Consider the following 17,935-nt stretch of genomic DNA (forward strand, 5'->3'; position numbering starts at 1 on the left):
ACCATCTTCTTCGTTGAGAATAATTCTAGTCCACTAAAATTGAGATACCCTAACCAAGTAGTATATTTGTAGCAAGCATTTAGACATTTGGCAATATCAAACTCAAAAGTCAAAAGTCGATGATCGAGGAGGCAACAAAATGACATGCATGATCAACATGGTAAAATTTGAGTGTCCTACTGTTTCCAGACGTCTAAATCGATCCAACAGTGGGCGTGTATCTCACACGATCGCAATGATATAAATCATATATGAAGAGAAGGAAATATTTACTCTTATTAAGTGAACTTGGCTTTATTGGACCACAAACATCTATATGTATGAGCTCCAGTGGCCTTCGGCTCTTGACTCTTTCATAAAGTTTTTTCTGAAATGTTTCTCAACTAGACATGCATGTTTCATATAATTGATCAGGATGTTTGATGCAAGGTAGTCCTCTCACCATCTTCTTCGTTGAGAATAATTCTAGTCCACCAAAATTGAGATATCCTAACCAAGTAGTATATTTGTAGCAAGCAATTAGACATTTGGCAATATCAAACTCAAAAGTCAAAAGTCGATGATCGAGGAGGCAACAAAATGACATGCATGATCAGCATGGTAAAATTTGAGTGTTCCTACTATTTCCAGACGTCTAAATCGATCCAACAGTGGGCGTGTATCTCGCACGATCGCAATGATATAAATTTGGTGGCGAGGAGCAGCAATTTGTTCGTATCATTTTGATTGGAATAATCCGGCGATCTATTGCCGGAGGCGGCGGCATGTTTTATCAATCTTCTCTTGTGCTTGTTGCCTCGTGGTTTCTCTTCTTCGTGTTCTGCATCCGGTGGACACGGTCCAAGAAATCACCGGTCGGTCATCCCCCTGCGGTGCCTGGTCTCCCTGTCTTTGGGAACCTCCACCAGCTCGGCTCCCACCCGCACCGCTCCCTGCGAGCTCTCGCCGAGAAGCATGGCCCCGTCATGGCCCTCCGCTTGGGCCGCGTCCACACCGTCGTCGTCTCCTCGCCGGCGGCCGCACAAGAGGTCTTGGAGACCCGCGACCTCGCCTTCGCGAGCCGCCCGGACTCGAGCCTCGCCGACCGACTCTTCTACCGCTCGCAGGAGATGGCCTTCGGCAAGTACGGCGAGCCGTGGCGCCAAATGCGGCGCATCGGCGTCCTCCACCTCCTCAGCCAGAAGCAGGTGCACTCCTTCCGCAAGGTCCGCGAGGAGGAGGCCGCCGCGCTCGTCGCCAGGATCCGCGCCGCCTCCGGCCCGGTGAACTTGAGCGAGCTGATCATCGACTTCGCGAGCGACCTCATCTGCAGGGTGGCGCTCGGGCGGACGTACGCCGACGCGAAGGGCAGCGGCAGCCAGCTCCGGGCTCTCTTCGGGGACTTAACGGAGCTCATGGGTCAGTTCCCGGTGCGCGACTACATCCCCTGGCTGGCCTGGATCGATTGGCTGAGTGGCCTGGACGGCAGAGCGAGGAAGATCGGGCTGCAGCTCGACGCTATGCTCGAGAAAGTCATAGCTGAGCATCGCCGGAGGAAGCTCACCGCCAAAATCGACGCTGACGACATGGATCTGGTCGACATCTTGCTCTCTTTGGGCGATAGCGACGACGACGACGCCGCTTCTTCCTCCACTAACATTTCGCTCACCATGGACAACATCAAAGGCCTCATTATGGTAAACTTTCTCTGTCTCTCCTCTCGAACAAAATAAAAATTAATTTTTATATATTTTATATAAATTGAAGTTACAAGAAGATATGGACTGTTATTTTTTCGTCATTATTTAGATCTTCTTCCTCTGCTTGACATCGATCTATATCTTCCTTTTGTAGGACATGGTTGTTGCAGGAACTGACACGATGAGAGCAACGCTGGAATGGGCAATGGCGGAGCTAATCCGGCACCCCGAAGAAATGGCAAAAGTGCAAGAGGAACTCCGGCGAGTCGTCGGACCCAGAGGAGAAGAAATAAGAGAAGAGGCCTTAGAAGGGATGGAGCGATTGAAGGCGGTGCTCAAGGAGACACTCCGTTTGCACCCACCAGGCCCTCTGTTGCTCCCTCGAGAATCCACGAAGCCCACCGAGCTCCAGGGCTACCACGTCCCCAAGGGCACGAGGGTGGCCGTCAATGTCTGGGCGATCGCAAGAGATCCTACTTTGTGGGACAAGGCTGAGGAGTTCCTGCCGGAGAGGTTCCTGGGAGATTCCGGTGATGATGCTGGCGCACTCGACTTCAAGAGGAGCGACTTCACGTACCTGCCGTTCGGAGCAGGGCGGAGAGGCTGCCCAGGCGTCGGATTCGGCACGGTCGCTGTGGAGGTTGCCCTCGCGAACTTGCTGTACTATTTCGACTGGGAGATGCCGTCGCCCGACGGGATGAGCTCCGAGGACATGGACACGGACGAGGTGCATGGGCTCGCCGTGCTAAAGAAATCATGCATCATTCTACAAGGAAGGCCCTTCAAAGCTTAAGCATAATAATTATTATAATTATGATATGGATGCAATGTTGAATATGGTGTACTGAAATAAATTTATGATTATCATCTTATATTTCTATTTTAATTTTTATCCTTCGACAAATTCAACATGTATAAAACGTTGAGTTTGATTATTGTTGTGGACACTGCTAAACACCCTCCAGAAAGTCAAATGTTCAACTAAGATGAAAGTCAATGTCAAATTAAAATGATTGAAAGTCTACTTCATCGTAACTAACTCAGTTATATCCTAAAAGCAAAATTATATTGGGCAAATTTTTTATAATGATCGACTCCACCGTCGAAACAACCCTATATCAGAAAACCCCTTAAGGAATTTTTTAGAGGCACGGTATCACTATGTTGATAAGAGTTTACTGCCGAAATAACATCTTAGCCAACACATACATTTTGCTAACATGACTCGAATCGAAATAGCACCTCAGTCTACAAATACATGTTACTAAGATGACTCAAATCCGGAATCTTTAGGCAACACACGTCTCCATCATAATTAGAAAGCAACACCCAGATTCGAAGACAACAAAGAAATCCAACCTAATCAACATAAATCTCAGCTCTTACCTATTGGAATCACACCCGAGCCGATCGCCCCTCTCCTCTTGCTCACGTCGCTCGCCGTCGTCAACCGACTCAAGCCACCCCCCGGCGAGCACATCTGATCCACCGGCCGAAACTCTTGGTCGCTGGCAGTCACGGCGGCGCCTTCTCCAGTTTCCAGCGAATGCATTAGTCGATCGGAAGAGGAAGAGGAGAAACAGGGATCGCGATTTGGGAACTACAGTAACCAGGTTTTAGAGTTTCTTAACGGGTCAGGTTTAATCCCTAATCCAATAACCCAAAATCCTATATCAATAACCCTAACTCCATTATCTATTTAATTGGGCTAAACTCATTGGGCTAAAATTGGGCTCTTAAATTGGGTTTTAGGGACGTTCAATTTGGGTTGTTAAATGGGTTAAAGGGATTAATTTAATTAGAGTGCATGCTTATAAGGACATTTGATGAAGTCTTTCTCTTGTAAGTACCTGTCTATCCGGCTATTCCATGCCCTTGGTGCTTGCTTTAGCCCGTAGAGAGTCTTCCTCAATTTTAGAACTTTATCTTCTTGCCCTTTAACTTTATAACCTGATGGTTACGGAATATAGACTTCTTCTTCTAGAATTCTATTTAAGAAAGTAGATTTTACATCTATTTGATGTATGCTCCACTTATTTTGAGTTGCTAAAGAGATGATTAGTTTAACAGTTTTTAATCAAACAACGGGAGCAAATACCTCATTATAGTCAATGCCAATTTTTTTATCATAGCCTTTTGTCACCAATCTTGCTTTGTATCTTTCAACTTCCTCCTTTGGCATTTTTCTTTGTTTGGTACACCCACTTCATATCAATTGTCTTATGTCCTTCAGGAAGTGAAGTTATCTCCCATGTGTCATTTTCTCAATCGCCTTGATTTCTTCATCAATTGCATCTTTCCACTTTTTGCTCTTTATAGCTTCTTGGAAATTCATAGGCTCACAATCGGCAAAGAGACAAAATAGAGTAATATTATCTTGATTCTCAGTTAACTCATAAATGTCTCGTAAACTCCTGATATGTTGTACTCTTTTACTTGAAGTTGATGCAGATGAATTTCCTTAGTTGCTTCTCTCTTGTTTGCTCCATCCTTAGTTGTTCTGTATCTTCTTCTTCAAAGTATGGGAAGAAGTTGTAGTCTTCATTTTGAGATTCCCAATTTCATTCTTCTTCTTCAGCAAATATGACATCACGACTAATGATTATTTTTCCAGTATCTAGATTATATAGCTTATACCCTTTTGAGTTGGTGTTGTTGGATCGATGTTGGCCTGCAAGAGGGGGGTGAATTGTCCCTGTAAATAAAACTGGATCTCTTGCACAACTTTACAAGACTAAATATTAGTTTCAACAATTAAATAAACCCAACATAAATTAAATGAAATAAACCTAGTAAGAGGTGAATACAAACAGATGTACTTGGTTACAACCTAGGTGGTTGTAAGCCAAGACGGTTCAAGCTTACTATCAAAATCTCTTTGTAGGCAGAGACGCCTCTTACAGACGTTTGTAGCACAAAACGGAAGTTAAGAAAAATATTACAATTGAAGTCTGTTTTTCTCTTTAGCTTCTAAGCCTATTTATAACCTATGCAAATTAATCTTGACCGTTGATCGTAGATAGGATTTAATCTTGATCATTGATTTTTGATAAAGGATAAATATTATCCTTTAAAAAATAAATGTTTATCAACATTTGAATCATCCTTGATTAAGGATAATCTCTATCCTTAATTTGACGGATGATTAAATTAAGGCTGGAGCGCACGTTGAAGCCACACCAAATTTTGACTTGTTCAATGTCAACAGAGTTGATTTTTTTAGAAACATCGTTTGGGTGATTTCTGATCAACCAGAGTTAGGCTCACCCGACTCCGACTCTGGCCTTTCATCCCTCGAGCGTCCTTCCTCCTGACTTGTTTCTCGGACGTCGCGCATGTCCTTCTCCATCCACCGGTGCACTCCTCCACAGCTTTCGCGTCCCTCAGATGCACCGAGCCCGTCGGCTCACTCTCCACTGCGTCTTCCGCTCGACTTCCTCTATTCCTAAGCTTCTGCACACTTAGAGATATCAGACCACAACAGCATCTAACTTAGTTGATCACATCAAAATCAACTGGGGCACCAACAAGTGTTATAAGCAATAAAGTTAAACTTATTGCTTTTATCATCTAACTTGCTTCTTGATTCGTCAGGCATATGAACATGGGCTATACTTCCAAAAACTTTTAGATGAGAGATCTCAGGCTTCCTTCCACTCCAGTCTTCTTGTGGTGTCTTGCCCCACACACTCCTTGTCGGTGACCGGTTGGCTAAGTATACTGTACATGCAACCGCCATGTCCAAAATTCCTTTGGCAACCTCTTGCTTTTGAGTATGCTCCTTGCTATGTCAAGGAAGGTTCCATTCTTTATTTTCGCCACTCCATTTTGTTGAGGGATCTTGGAACAATTAAAGATCATCGTATTCCATTTGCTTCACAGAAATCTTGAAATTCTATTGAAGTAATTCTTCTCCTCATTAGATCGTATGGTTTTTATCTCAAAGCTGCTCTCCTTTTCCACCATAGTCTTGAATTTCTTGAATACGTCGAAGACCTCCAATTTTTGCTTAAAGAAATACATCCAAGTTTTCCGAGAAAAATCATCTATGAAGGGAAGGAAATATTTATTCTTATTAAGTGAACTTGGCTTTATTGGGCCACAAACATCTGTGTGTATGATACTTTTTTGGAAAGTTTTTTCTAAAATATTTCTCAACTAGACATGTTTCACATAATTGATTAGGATGTTTGATGTAAGGTAGTTCTCGTTGAGAACAATTCTAGTCCATTAAAATTGAGATACCCTAATCAAGTAGTGTATTTGTAGCTAGCATTTAGACACTTGGCAATATCAAACTCAAAATTCAAAAGTCGATAACCGAGAAGGCAACAAACACTACAAGGAAATCATGAAATAGCGACAAAATTTTTTTCTATCGCTATTTAACGACGGATATATTCATATCCGTCGCTAACAAATAATTTAGCGACAGAATATTTACTTCCGTCGCTAAATAGCGATGGGCATAAATTTCCGTCGTTATATAGCTACGGAAATAAATATTCCGTCGTTATTTAAGGACGAAACTAATAATCCGTCGTTAAATAATTCACGGAATTATTTAGAAATCAACATGAATATAGTTTAGCGACGGAATATTTATTTTTGTCGCTATTTCAGCAATGAAAATAACCCCTGAATAGTGAAGATCAGAGTTTACCGACGGCTTTCTGACGGAATATTCAATTCCGTCGCTATTTAGCGACGGAATTGAATATTCCGTCGCTAATTAGCGATGGATTGAATATTCCGTCGCTAATGTCACGATTTAGGGCTATTGCAGAACCCTTTTCTTCCTCCGTGCGTGTTTCCTGTGATCCCGGCGATTTCTCTCCCATTCTCTCCTTCGGCGTTTTCTCTCCCATTTTCTCTCGCGTTCTCCCTCTCGTTCTCTCCTCCGGTGAAAGCTACTCACGCAGCGCTCTCCTCCGGCACTCTCTCGCGGCGATTTCTCCTCACAGCGATTTCTCCTCGAGGCTCTGGAATTGATGCTTCTTGCCACACAGCATGCAAATTACTAACAGCACACGAGCAACAAGAATCATAGAAGAACATACATCGATCAGAATATATGAGTGATAATAGATAGGATTTTGAAAATATAGCTCAGCTATGATCTCATTTGAGAGGAGATTTAGTTATTAGGAAATAACTAATAAATTCACCATTTTTCTTCAGTTTTTTTAATAACAGTTTTAGTTATTGTTAGTCTACTTTTAATTAGTTACGTAGCTCAGGCTGCAATTAATATATATATCTAACAAAAGGATAACCAATCCTTTTATTTGAAAAAAAAAAAAAGGTAAACAAAATCAAATATTGTCTTAATCATATTTATCAAACTGAGTTGTCACAACTCTTTTCATTTTCAATTTGTATGTAAGAACTATATTGTTTTATATGCGAGTTGCATTGTATTGTATGATAGGAATTAAGTGAGTCATATATAGTTGGAGCTTTGGTATATTGTTTTTTTGAATGGTATATGCTTATGACATGATATGCTCTATAGTGTCCTGTAATATATTCTTACACTAAACTTTTAGTGTTCAGCAACCTGTCTGGTATTAATGAACTTGAATGAGGTCACTTGTTTCTTTTAGTAATAAATAACCTTGAATGAGGTCAAGTACCTTATGAACTTTTTATTGCATTGTTATACATCAAACTTGCTGTTGGTTCATTCCATTCCTCTATAGCTGAAATTTAGCTGGAAAAGTAAATGAAGTAGATACAGATATTTCTTTTCTCTCCTTCATTTATGATTTTGCAGATACAGATATGTCTGATCAGGCAGCAGCACCAGGTGGTCGGATTGTGTTGAGAGTTGTTGGCGGGTGGTAAGTATTGGTGTTATTAGTAATTTTTAATTTATAAATAATTGCATGTCATATGTCTAACATTTATATGTTTTATAATGCAGTTTTACGCCTGATGGTCACAAAGTTGCGACATACATTTCTAGTAAATTTCACGAGCGAGTATGTCGTTCAGGAGGCATGTCGACTAGGGCATACGAAGCTTCTACTATGATGAGTTTGTGGTAAGTCATTTTAATCACCAATGAAGTTATTTTTTGTTTCTACTAATTGATTTTTTTTACTTGCAGAAAAAATATACTTGTGAGCCAGGGCACGAGCAGGAGTTTAAAGACACCTGGAATGCTGCTTGTGTCAAATTATACAAAGATCTGCTCTATAAATGCAGAAGAAAGGGCACCAGACCATCTTTCATCCCAGAGGACATTTGGGCTGCATGGCAAGTCATCTGGCAAGCAGAAAGATGGCAGACAAATTCAGCGACAGCTCGATCCAATAGAAACACCGAGCTGGCTGGCCCTAGCACTGGATCCACAAAGCATACAGCTGGATTCCGTTCCATTGTTGAGCATACCTTGGACTTGGTAAGTTTACAATTAATATATTTGTATTAGAATTATTTAATTAATAATAATTTGATTTTTATTTAATTGTATTTTTATATTTTCAGAAGCACGAGTTATAGCGCCCTCCTACTTGTTGGGAGATTTTTACGTAGACACACAAGTCCAAGGATGACACATTTATCGATCTTCGCTCGCAGGCATTAGACGTAAAAAAATAATTTTTAAATTTATTTCATATTTTAGTATTGTAATTATTTTTTATAATCTTAAATTTTATATTAATTTAATTTTAAACAGGCTAAAATGTCTACTAGAGTTGCACAGGCATTTGCGCCTGCTGTTGAGGGAGGGGAGAGGCAGGATCTCTCAACCGACCAGTTGAATGAGATATACTATGATGTGGTCTGTGGGAAGAAGAAGAGCTCCACCCTCTACGGTCTAGGGTCCCAAGCGAGAGTCGTATATGATCGTGTGATGACCCCTAGAGCTAGGGGTCGTCCCAACGGATCATCTTCTGCAATAGAAGCTCTACAACAAGAAAATCAAGAATTAAAGAATCGACTCTCCGCATTAGAGGCGCAGCAACGGAATTACAATCATCTTGTGCGGCAGATGACGACATTCGTGGATGTCATGGGCCCGACGCCACTCATGCCATGTTATCATGATCTGCAAGGTGCGGACACTCAGGACCCTAATGCTCCTGATCAGTAGCTGCCTGCGAGGTATGCTAACATTTCTATTACTTCTAATTTATTTAAGTTATTACTTGTAAACATGCATTTTTCAAATACTTTTTTATAATTAAGTTATTACTGACCTATCTTATTGTCTTTTTTGTAGGATCTTTTATTTTGGTTCAGTTCGTTTAGATATAATTCTGATCAGTTATTGTATTTTGACATTTGATATACAGTATCAATGTATCCATATATTTGTATTTATGTTATTGTATTCAGATTATATTGGAGGATATCAGATATTTTGGCATGTGTGTTAAATTCAGATATTATATTAGTGTTATATTTTACCATTGTTGGCTTATCAGTGTATTAGTATTATGTTATATTAGATTTATTGATATGTAAACAGGAAATTCCAAAAAATAAAAAAAATATTTAAAAAAATTAAATTATTATAATTCCGTCGCATGAATATTTTTTTTAAATTTAACGATGAAATGTTATTATTCCATAGCTATTTAGTGACGGAATAATAAAATTCCATCGCTATCTGCTTTCCATCCTCCACGTGCCCATATCGGGTTTTAGCGACGGAATTATTTTCTCCGTCGCTAACTAGCGATGGAAAAAATAATTTCCTCATTAATATTTATAACAGGAAAAAAAGTCGTCGCTAAATAATAGCCACGAAAATGATTCTCAGCGATTAAAAAATACACGACGGTATATTTACGTTGCTTAGAATAACGATCGATTAGCCGGAAATGGTCGGTCGCTTATTAATCATATTTTTGTAGTGAAAATGACATGGATGATCAGCATGATGAAATTTGAGTGCTCCTACTGTTTCCAAACGTCTAAATCTATCCAACAGTGGGCGTGTATCTCGCACGATCGCAATGAGATAAATTTGGTGGCGAGGAGCAGCAATTTGTTCGTATCATTTTGATTGGAATAATCCGGCGATCTATTACCGGAGGCGGCGGCATGTTTTATCAATCTTCTCTTGTGCTTGTTGCCTCGTGGTTTCTCTTCTTCGTGTTCTGCATCCGGTGGTGGACACGGTCCAAGAAATCACCGGTCGGTCATCCCCCTGTGGTGCCTGGTCTCCCTGTCTTTGGGAACCTCCATCAGCTCGGCTCCCTCCCGCACCGTTCCCTGCGAGCTCTCGCCGAGAAGCATGGCCCCATCATGGCCCTCCGCTTGGGCCGCGTCCACACCGTCGTCGTCTCCTCGCCGGCGGCCGCCCAAGAGGTCTTGGAGACCCGCGACCTCGCCTTCGCGAGCCGCCCGCACTCGAGCCTCGCCGACCGACTCTTCTACCGCTCGCAGGAGATGGCCTTCGGCAAGTACGGCGAGCCGTGGCGCCAAATGCGGCGCATCTGCGTCCTCCACCTCCTCAGCCAGAAGCAGGTGCACTCCTTCCGCAAGGTCCGCGAGGAGGAGGCCGCCGCCCTCGTCGCCAGGATCCGCGCCGCATCCGGCCCGGTGAACTTGAGCGAGCTGATCATCGACTTCGCGAGCGACCTCATCTGCAGGGTGGCGCTCGGGCGGACGTACGCCGAAGCGAAGGGCAGCGGCAGCCAGCTCCGGGCTCTCTTCGGGGACTTAACGGAGCTCATGGGTGAGTTCCCGGTGCGCGACTACATCCCCTGGCTGGCCTGGATCGATTGGCTGAGTGGCCTGGACGGCAGAGTTAGGAAGATCGGGCTGGAGCTCGACGCTCTGCTCGAGAAAGTCATAGCTGAGCATCGCCGGAGGAAGCTCACCGCCAAAATCGACCCTGACGACATGGATCTGGTCGACATCTTGCTCTCTTTGGGCGATAGCGACGACGACGACGCCGCTTCTTCCTCCACTAATATTTCGCTCACCATGGACAACATCAAAGGCCTCATTATGGTAATCTCTCTGTCTCTCTTTTCGAACAAAATAAAATAAAATTTAATTTTTATATATTTTATATAAATTGAATTTACAAGAAGATATGGACTGTTATTTTTTCGTCATTATATATCTAGATCTTCTTCCTCTGCTTGACATCGATCTATATCTTCCTTTTGCAGGACATGGTTGTTGCAGGAACTGACACGATGAGAGCAACGCTGGAATGGACAATGGCGGAGCTAATCCGGCACCCCGAAGAAATGGCAAAAGTGCAAGAGGAGATCCGGCGAGTCGTCGGACCCAGAGGAGAAGAAATAAGAGAAGAGGCCTTAGAAGGGATGGAGCGATTGAAGGCGGTGCTCAAGGAGACACTCCGTTTGCACCCACCAGGTCCTCTGTTGCTCCCTCGAGAATCCACGAAGCCCACCGAGCTCCAGGGCTACCACGTCCCCAAGGGCACGAGGGTGTCCGTCAATGTCTGGGCGATCGCAAGAGACCCTACTTTGTGGGACAAGGCTGAGGAGTTCCTGCCGGAGAGGTTCCTAGGAGATTCCGGTGATCATGCTGGTACTGCCCTCGACTTCAAGAGGAGCGACTTCAGGTACCTGCCGGTCGGAGCAGGGCGGAGAGGCTGCCCAGGCGTCGGATTCGGCACGGTCGCCGTGGAGGTTGCCCTCGCGAGCTTGCTGTACTATTTCGACTGGGAGATGCCCGACGGGATGAGCTCCGAGGACATGGACACGGACGAGGTGCATGGGCTCGCCTTGCTAAAGAAATCGTGCGTCGTTCTACAAGGAAGGCCCTTCAAAGCTTAAGCATAATATAATATAATAATAATTATGATGCGCATGCAATGTTGAATATGTACTCAAATAAATTTATGCTTATCATCTTATATTTATATTTTTGTTTTTATTATCATCCGACAAATTCAACGACACATGTAGAACGTGGGGTTTAATTATTGTTGTGGACGCTACTTGAACACCCTCATCTTAGTTAACTAAGATGAAAGTCAATGTCGCCTAGGATCATGTGACTCGGCTTGATGGATCTCCATGGACTTTGGATTGCCATGTGATATATTTCATTTCTTATTTCCACGTGGTTATAATTTATAGGCTATTGATGCGGACGTCAATAAAGGACCACGTGGTGAGTTTTTAACTCGGTCAACTTAGACTTTAGAGCATCTGCAATCAGAGGAGTTATAACGAGTAAAAATATATTTAGACCCACTTTTATCCTATTATAACGTCAAATAATAGAGGTTGGCCCACCACACTGCACATAAGGTTCAAAAGAATGAACGCGTTAACGTGCAGAATTAGCCACGTCATCATTAACACCGATTAACGCACCAATGCAGATGCCTTATAAGGCACATCAATTAGCCAACTCATCAACTAGTAGAATCATTGACCTCCTCCAATAAAGACAAAGATCGATATCTCAATCGGGTTAGCCCTGCCAAATCAACACTCTTGCTCATCTCATCTCAGTCCCCGAACCGACACTCTTATATACTCAATTGATTCAATTCCACTGATCCGACGCCTTTCCGCTTAACATGTCAACTCCTCGCTCAAGTCCCTCAATTAGTCATAGATACGCGGGATCGTAAATGGATTATCATAATATGTGGAACAATAAAGCCTCTATAGCGCGATCCTACGTGATCTTTCACAAGATAAAACGTGGGTGATTTGACTCGAAGATATGACGATGTAATATTTACCTTATTGCAATAGGACTACCCATTACGGAATCTAAAGGGTATTATTTTTGATGATATAAAGGAGTTTATTGTTAAGATAAAGGTAAGTTAATCGAATACACATTTATCGACTATCCATCCAAAGATTAGTTTTTACTATTCTCCTTCTCCATTTATCTGTTAAAAACTTGACTTGAGCATTGGAGTAGTTAAGCCAACATACTCGTGATACATTTCAAAAAATCATGATCCTTTTAGTCATTATCAATGACTGCATCGGTACTAATAGTGGTCTATGACTTTGTAAAGATCACACCTTCGTAGATCAAACTATTCATTTCAAGTCATCTATCTCCCGATGCATATTCGTACTTTATGTGTGATGAGTATGGTGGTCATTGAATTCTTATAATAAAAGATAGCGTTATGGGTTCTTTATCGTTAATACATTCATCGACACTTGCCCTTCTTGATTCTTTCTTCCTGATTTATCAAGTTCGAAGATATAATTGATGGTTAATAAGAAGAAAATGAGTATGATAGAGATATCATCCCAAATTAGTTGTCAACAACCAAACAATCTTGAGATAGATACATATCGAATGGAGTTGAGGCAGTGTTATTCGGATTTGTCAAATTTTTTTAAAAAAATTTAGAAATTTAGAGGATATTATTAAATATATGAAATATTTTAAAATTTTTGAAGCGTATAGTGTATGTGTGTGAGAGAAAAATATTAGATATTTAGATGAATGCAAGTATTTATTTATTTTTCACATTTGAATAATTTAAAAGGTTTATAAAATAATTTTAAAATTTTTATTCATCTCCAATGAAAGTGACAAGATGATTAAAAAATAAATATTAAAAATAAATATTTTTTATAAAAAAATCGTTGAACGACTGATTTTGTATGGTTGAACAACGATTTATTTTTCTATTTTTTGTTAAATAAAATAAAAAATTATAATTATAAAATTATTATTTTTAAATAATAATAATAATAATAATAATAATAATAATAATAATAATAAAAGCTTTCTTCTTGTTATTAGAGAGCTCTTTTATTTGTGACATCATAATAAATAGGAGTTCATGCTATGCTTCTCTGCAATTTCTGACCAATCAAAATCATTTTGCTCCGTGGGCACGAGAGATGGACAGTTCGTAGATAGGATGCTTTACCTAATCTAATAAAAAAAAGGATAATTCCAGTTAGTACTATCTCTAGAGGTGATCGTAGCAGTTAACTCAGATGCTCAATATCTTTTGATTACTATCCCCATTTAAAGGGAAATTCTTGTATATATGTCATAGTTGTGAACCGAATTGCGGGTGTCTGAGTGACGACTTAGATATCCTACAGCGGCACCATTGCCCCGGATACCATATCTATATCTGGACAATTCATTCATTAGATTCATTTAATAAATATTTTTTTTTCTAAAAAGATAAATGGTACCAGATCATCGGTCGGTCGCTTAACGAAAAATAGACTTTTACATATACATAAATTAGATATCCAGTATTCCACTATATAATTGTAAAACTCTCATTCGTCCAATAAGGCAAAAAAAAAATGAGGAAGAAGGGCAAATTCAAAATTAGAGTGATAAAATGGAATAAAGTTGACATACATTAATAAAATATTAAAAAATATCAAATGTAAAAAATGATTTTACAGGAAGTTCAAGTTCTTCACAAGAATATAATTATCAGGTACTAGTGAGATAACATCGGGGATTACAAAATTCTTATAAAAGATTGGGAGAACTTTATATTATAAGAGAAAATAATTTAAATATTATTTTTATATATATTTATATTAAAAAGTTATCCTGCACTAAATACAATAACAACAACAACAACAACAACAACCAAGCCTTATCCCACTAAGTGGGATCGACTATATGGATCCTTTTACGCCATTGAGCTCTATCTCATATTATATCATCATTTATATTTAAATAAATTTTATCTTATTTTATTATTATTAACCAAGTCTTTTTTGGTCTACCTCGCCCTCGTTTGATATGCGTATTTGTCATAATTTCATACCGCCTAACTGGAGCATTTATCGGTCGTCTAAGTACATGTCCGTACCACCTTAAACGTGTCTCACGGAGTTTTTCCTCAATAGATGCAACTCCAACTTTCTCTCTAATGCTCTCATTTCTTATTCTGTCCATCTTCGTATGTCCACACATCCATCTTAACATCCTCATCTCCGCAACTCTCATCTTTTGCTCATGTGCTCGAGTCATAGCCCAACATTCAGCGCCATATAACATGGCAGGTCTAACTGCCGTTTTATAGAACTTTCCTTTAAGTTTTAAAGGCACTTTACGATCACATAAAACATCTGATGCTCTCCTCCACTTCAACCATCCTGTTTGTATTCTATGTAAGACATCTCTCTCAATCCCTCCATCGGCTTGCAAAAATGATCCTAAATATTTAAAACTCTCAGTTCCAGACAACTCATCATCTCCTATTTTAATACTTGTCTCATTACGTTCAATATTGCTAAACTTAAATTCCATATATTCTGTCTTTATTCTATTAAGCCTAAAACCTTTCTCTTCTAGTGTTTCTCGCCAAGATTCTAATTTAGCATTTACTCCATCACGTGTCTCATCTACCAATACAATATCATCTGCAAACAACATGCACCATGGTACGGTATCTTGAATGTGTCCAGTAAGTTCATCTATGATTAGTGTAAAAAGATAAGGACTTAGAACTGACCCTTGATGTAACCCTATCTTTATTGGAAATGCTTTAGTTAATCCGCCTGAAGTCTTCACTCTAGTCGTTACTTTCTCATACATATCCTTAATTAGGTCAATATATACTACGCTAACACCCCTCTTTTCTAGAATCCTCCATATAATTTCCCTTGGGACTCTATCATAAACTTTTTCTAAATCAACAAATATCATATGTAGATCTTGCTTTTGCCCCCGATACTTTTCAATTAGTTGCTTGAGAAGATGTATAACTTCTATTGTCGACCTACCAGGCATAAACCCAAATTGATTTTCGGTGAACATAATATCTTTCCTTAATCGTTTTTCTATTACTCTTTCCCAAAGTTTCATGGTATGACTCATTAATTTAATGTCCTTATAATTTGCACAATTTTGTACATCCCCCTTATCCTGCACTAAATCGATAGAAAATTTTGAATGTCTGAAATAGAAATAATAATATTTATTATTATTATTTTTACATATAATTAAATTATTTAATTTTTTTTAGAATTTAACTGTTGGAATATAGTATTTAAGTATAATTTTTTTTTAAATGAAAAAATTTTAGTTGCACGAGATGTGTTAGATTGTTATTTCGTACGAGTAATTATTTTTTTTATATTTAATATTATAATTATAATATTTAATTTTAAAAAAAAAATCTAAAATGAGTTATATATAAGTTATATATGGAATGCTAGCCTCCTTTGACAAAGTCCTTATCCATTGCCTGTTTCTATTGGACTTGAAATGCAATTTGAACAAACATAAAGCCAGCAAAACATTTGAATTCAACCCAATCCTGGTGCACTTTTAGTACCGAACATTTTGAACTTTGGCTGTTTGATTACAACTGGTAATTTACTAGGTGCAAAGCTCCAAATCCAAGCATTATTTAACTTATGGTAATATCAGTCCCAGAAGTAGTTGAACTCCTAATCATCCATCATCTTCCTATTTTATTGGTCTGGTAGTTTGATTACAATTCATCTTTGATGCGATTGCAAAAAGAGTTCAGTGCAATCAATCAGAGGCTTTATAAATAGAAACTATAAACTGACGAGAAATAAATTTTTTAGAAATGATTTAATCAAACAGAAATGTAGTGTTGTAAATTCAAAATACCTGAATTGTTCAGCTAGGAAACATATGCTCAATGCCAAGGATTAAAATCTCAAGTTGTGCTAGAGTTTCGATCTTTCCATTGACAACAACATACCTAAGTTCACAAATTGTGTTCCAAGTATTTATGGTCAGCTACACGAATTACATCTCTCCATTGTTATGTATCTCTTCAATTATCGTCCCCGGGGCATGGTGCAACGGTAGGACATTCGAGTTATGACCCAGGGACCCGCGGTTCGATCCTCAGCTACGGCGTATTTGTAAGAATTTTCTTCCAAATGGGAAACACAATCAAAGGATGCTGGGCATCTGGATTGGCCGCCGTATGCGCTTCTCGATTTACCCTGGTGGTCAGTGAGAAACTTCCGTGGGACCGAGCCGACCACTCCCAGGGATTGAGTCCATGAGATTGACTCGGATTTATCATTTTTCATTAATTATCTCTCTCTCCTCTATCAAGTAAATACATTATTATTAGCTGTTAAGTACTACAAATATTTTTGAATTTAGAGCAATGATAAATTACATGAAAATACAACATAAAAATGTAACATGATATACTATAGACATGGATCCCACATCCATGCAATGGATCTCACATCTATGTTTAGTGTGTCATGATCCACTGCTAATGTAAGTGTCATGCTGCATTCATGACATTTTTTATGCTATGAATCATTACTCGTTGTATTTTCATGTAGTATATCATTTCTCATATTACAAATAAGTATATATTATGAAAGTTCATTTTATAATATTTTTTTAAAAATAACTTATTGTGTATCGTTTAAGTAATACAAAATTACAATTAATGTATAGTATAAAAATATTTTTTTAAGAACTATATCTTTTCGTTAGTATTATACCTAAAATCTAATGTAATAATATCGGAGCGATATCTTGCTCAATTCTATTTTTTTTATACTCAAACAAGACATGTAGAAATTAAATTTTATTTTATTCAAGAATATATGACTATCCAACAGCTATTAAGCTCACTACTGTACTCAATATTTCGCATGATAATAAAAATAACAAATCAAAATAAGGATTACAAATTAATTTCAATCAATAAAAATATCATTATATACTTACTACTAAAGAAGCACAATGACAACTATTTATCATATTTGATTTTCGTTGTTTGCAAGAGCGGATGAATCGTCTTCCTTAAGGCTTCTAGCAGATTGCTTGGAGAGGTTTGGGAAGGAGGCCGGTTTGAGAGCAAATCCACTAAAATCATAGCTCTATATCGCGGGGGTTGATGCAAATGCAAAAGCCGAATTGATGAGAATTTTGGACTTTCAAGAGGGGGTGTTTCCTTTTAAGTACTTGGATATTCCTTTAGCGGCGGGAAAACTACGAGTTGCAAATTATGGGCCTCTATTAGATGCGATCACAAGGAGGATGAGTAACTGGCCAAAACAATCTTTATCTTATGCGGGAAGGTTAGAGCTTGTCAAAATGGTCCTTCAAGGAATGGAATGTTATTGACTTTCAATGCTATCGATGGCGCCGGGAGGAGTAATTGACAAAATTAAAGCTACATGTCGGTTATTTGTGTGGGACTCAAAGTATTCTCCTATAGCTTCGGACACAATTTGTTTGCCAAAGGAGAATGGTGGTTATCATCTTCGGAACCTACTTGTGTGGAATGAAGCTAGCGTTGCTCACCAAATTCTTATGGGAGATACAATCAAGAA

General features: G+C 39.3%; 2 protein-coding genes across 2 annotated transcripts; both read left to right on the plus strand.

Moving 5' to 3' along the window:
• The first annotated feature begins 743 nt into the window (after positions 1–743).
• LOC141841831 (cytochrome P450 71A1-like) lies at positions 744–2,514 on the plus strand. Its single transcript, XM_074730027.1, has 2 exons — positions 744–1,676; positions 1,834–2,514. The coding sequence occupies exons 1-2, from the start codon at positions 765–767 to the stop codon at positions 2,470–2,472; spliced, it is 1,551 nt and encodes a 516-aa protein (XP_074586128.1). The 5' UTR covers positions 744–764; the 3' UTR covers positions 2,473–2,514.
• A 7,223-nt stretch (positions 2,515–9,737) lies between these two features.
• Positions 9,738–11,452, plus strand: LOC141841736 (cytochrome P450 71A1-like). Its single transcript, XM_074729929.1, has 2 exons — positions 9,738–10,652; positions 10,817–11,452. The coding sequence occupies exons 1-2, from the start codon at positions 9,738–9,740 to the stop codon at positions 11,450–11,452; spliced, it is 1,551 nt and encodes a 516-aa protein (XP_074586030.1).
• The last annotated feature ends 6,483 nt before the right edge of the window (positions 11,453–17,935 follow it).

Source organism: Curcuma longa, chromosome 11 (genome assembly GCF_044706935.1).
Source record: "Curcuma longa cultivar G26 ecotype Majalengka, Jawa Barat chromosome 11, ITB_CL_G26_1.1, whole genome shotgun sequence".
Classification (NCBI taxonomy): domain Eukaryota; kingdom Viridiplantae; phylum Streptophyta; class Magnoliopsida; order Zingiberales; family Zingiberaceae; genus Curcuma; species Curcuma longa.

Bases quoted from the DNA above. Each gene is read 5' to 3' on its own strand.
- LOC141841736 (XM_074729929.1), top strand. From the start codon at position 9,738: ATGTTTTATCAATCTTCTCTTGTGCTTGTTGCCTCGTGGTTTCTCTTC. The intron at 10,653-10,816 runs GTAATCTCTCTG...TTCCTTTTGCAG, and splicing joins ACATCAAAGGCCTCATTATG to GACATGGTTGTTGCAGGAAC.
- LOC141841831 (XM_074730027.1), top strand. From the start codon at position 765: ATGTTTTATCAATCTTCTCTTGTGCTTGTTGCCTCGTGGTTTCTCTTC. The intron at 1,677-1,833 runs GTAAACTTTCTC...TTCCTTTTGTAG, and splicing joins ACATCAAAGGCCTCATTATG to GACATGGTTGTTGCAGGAAC.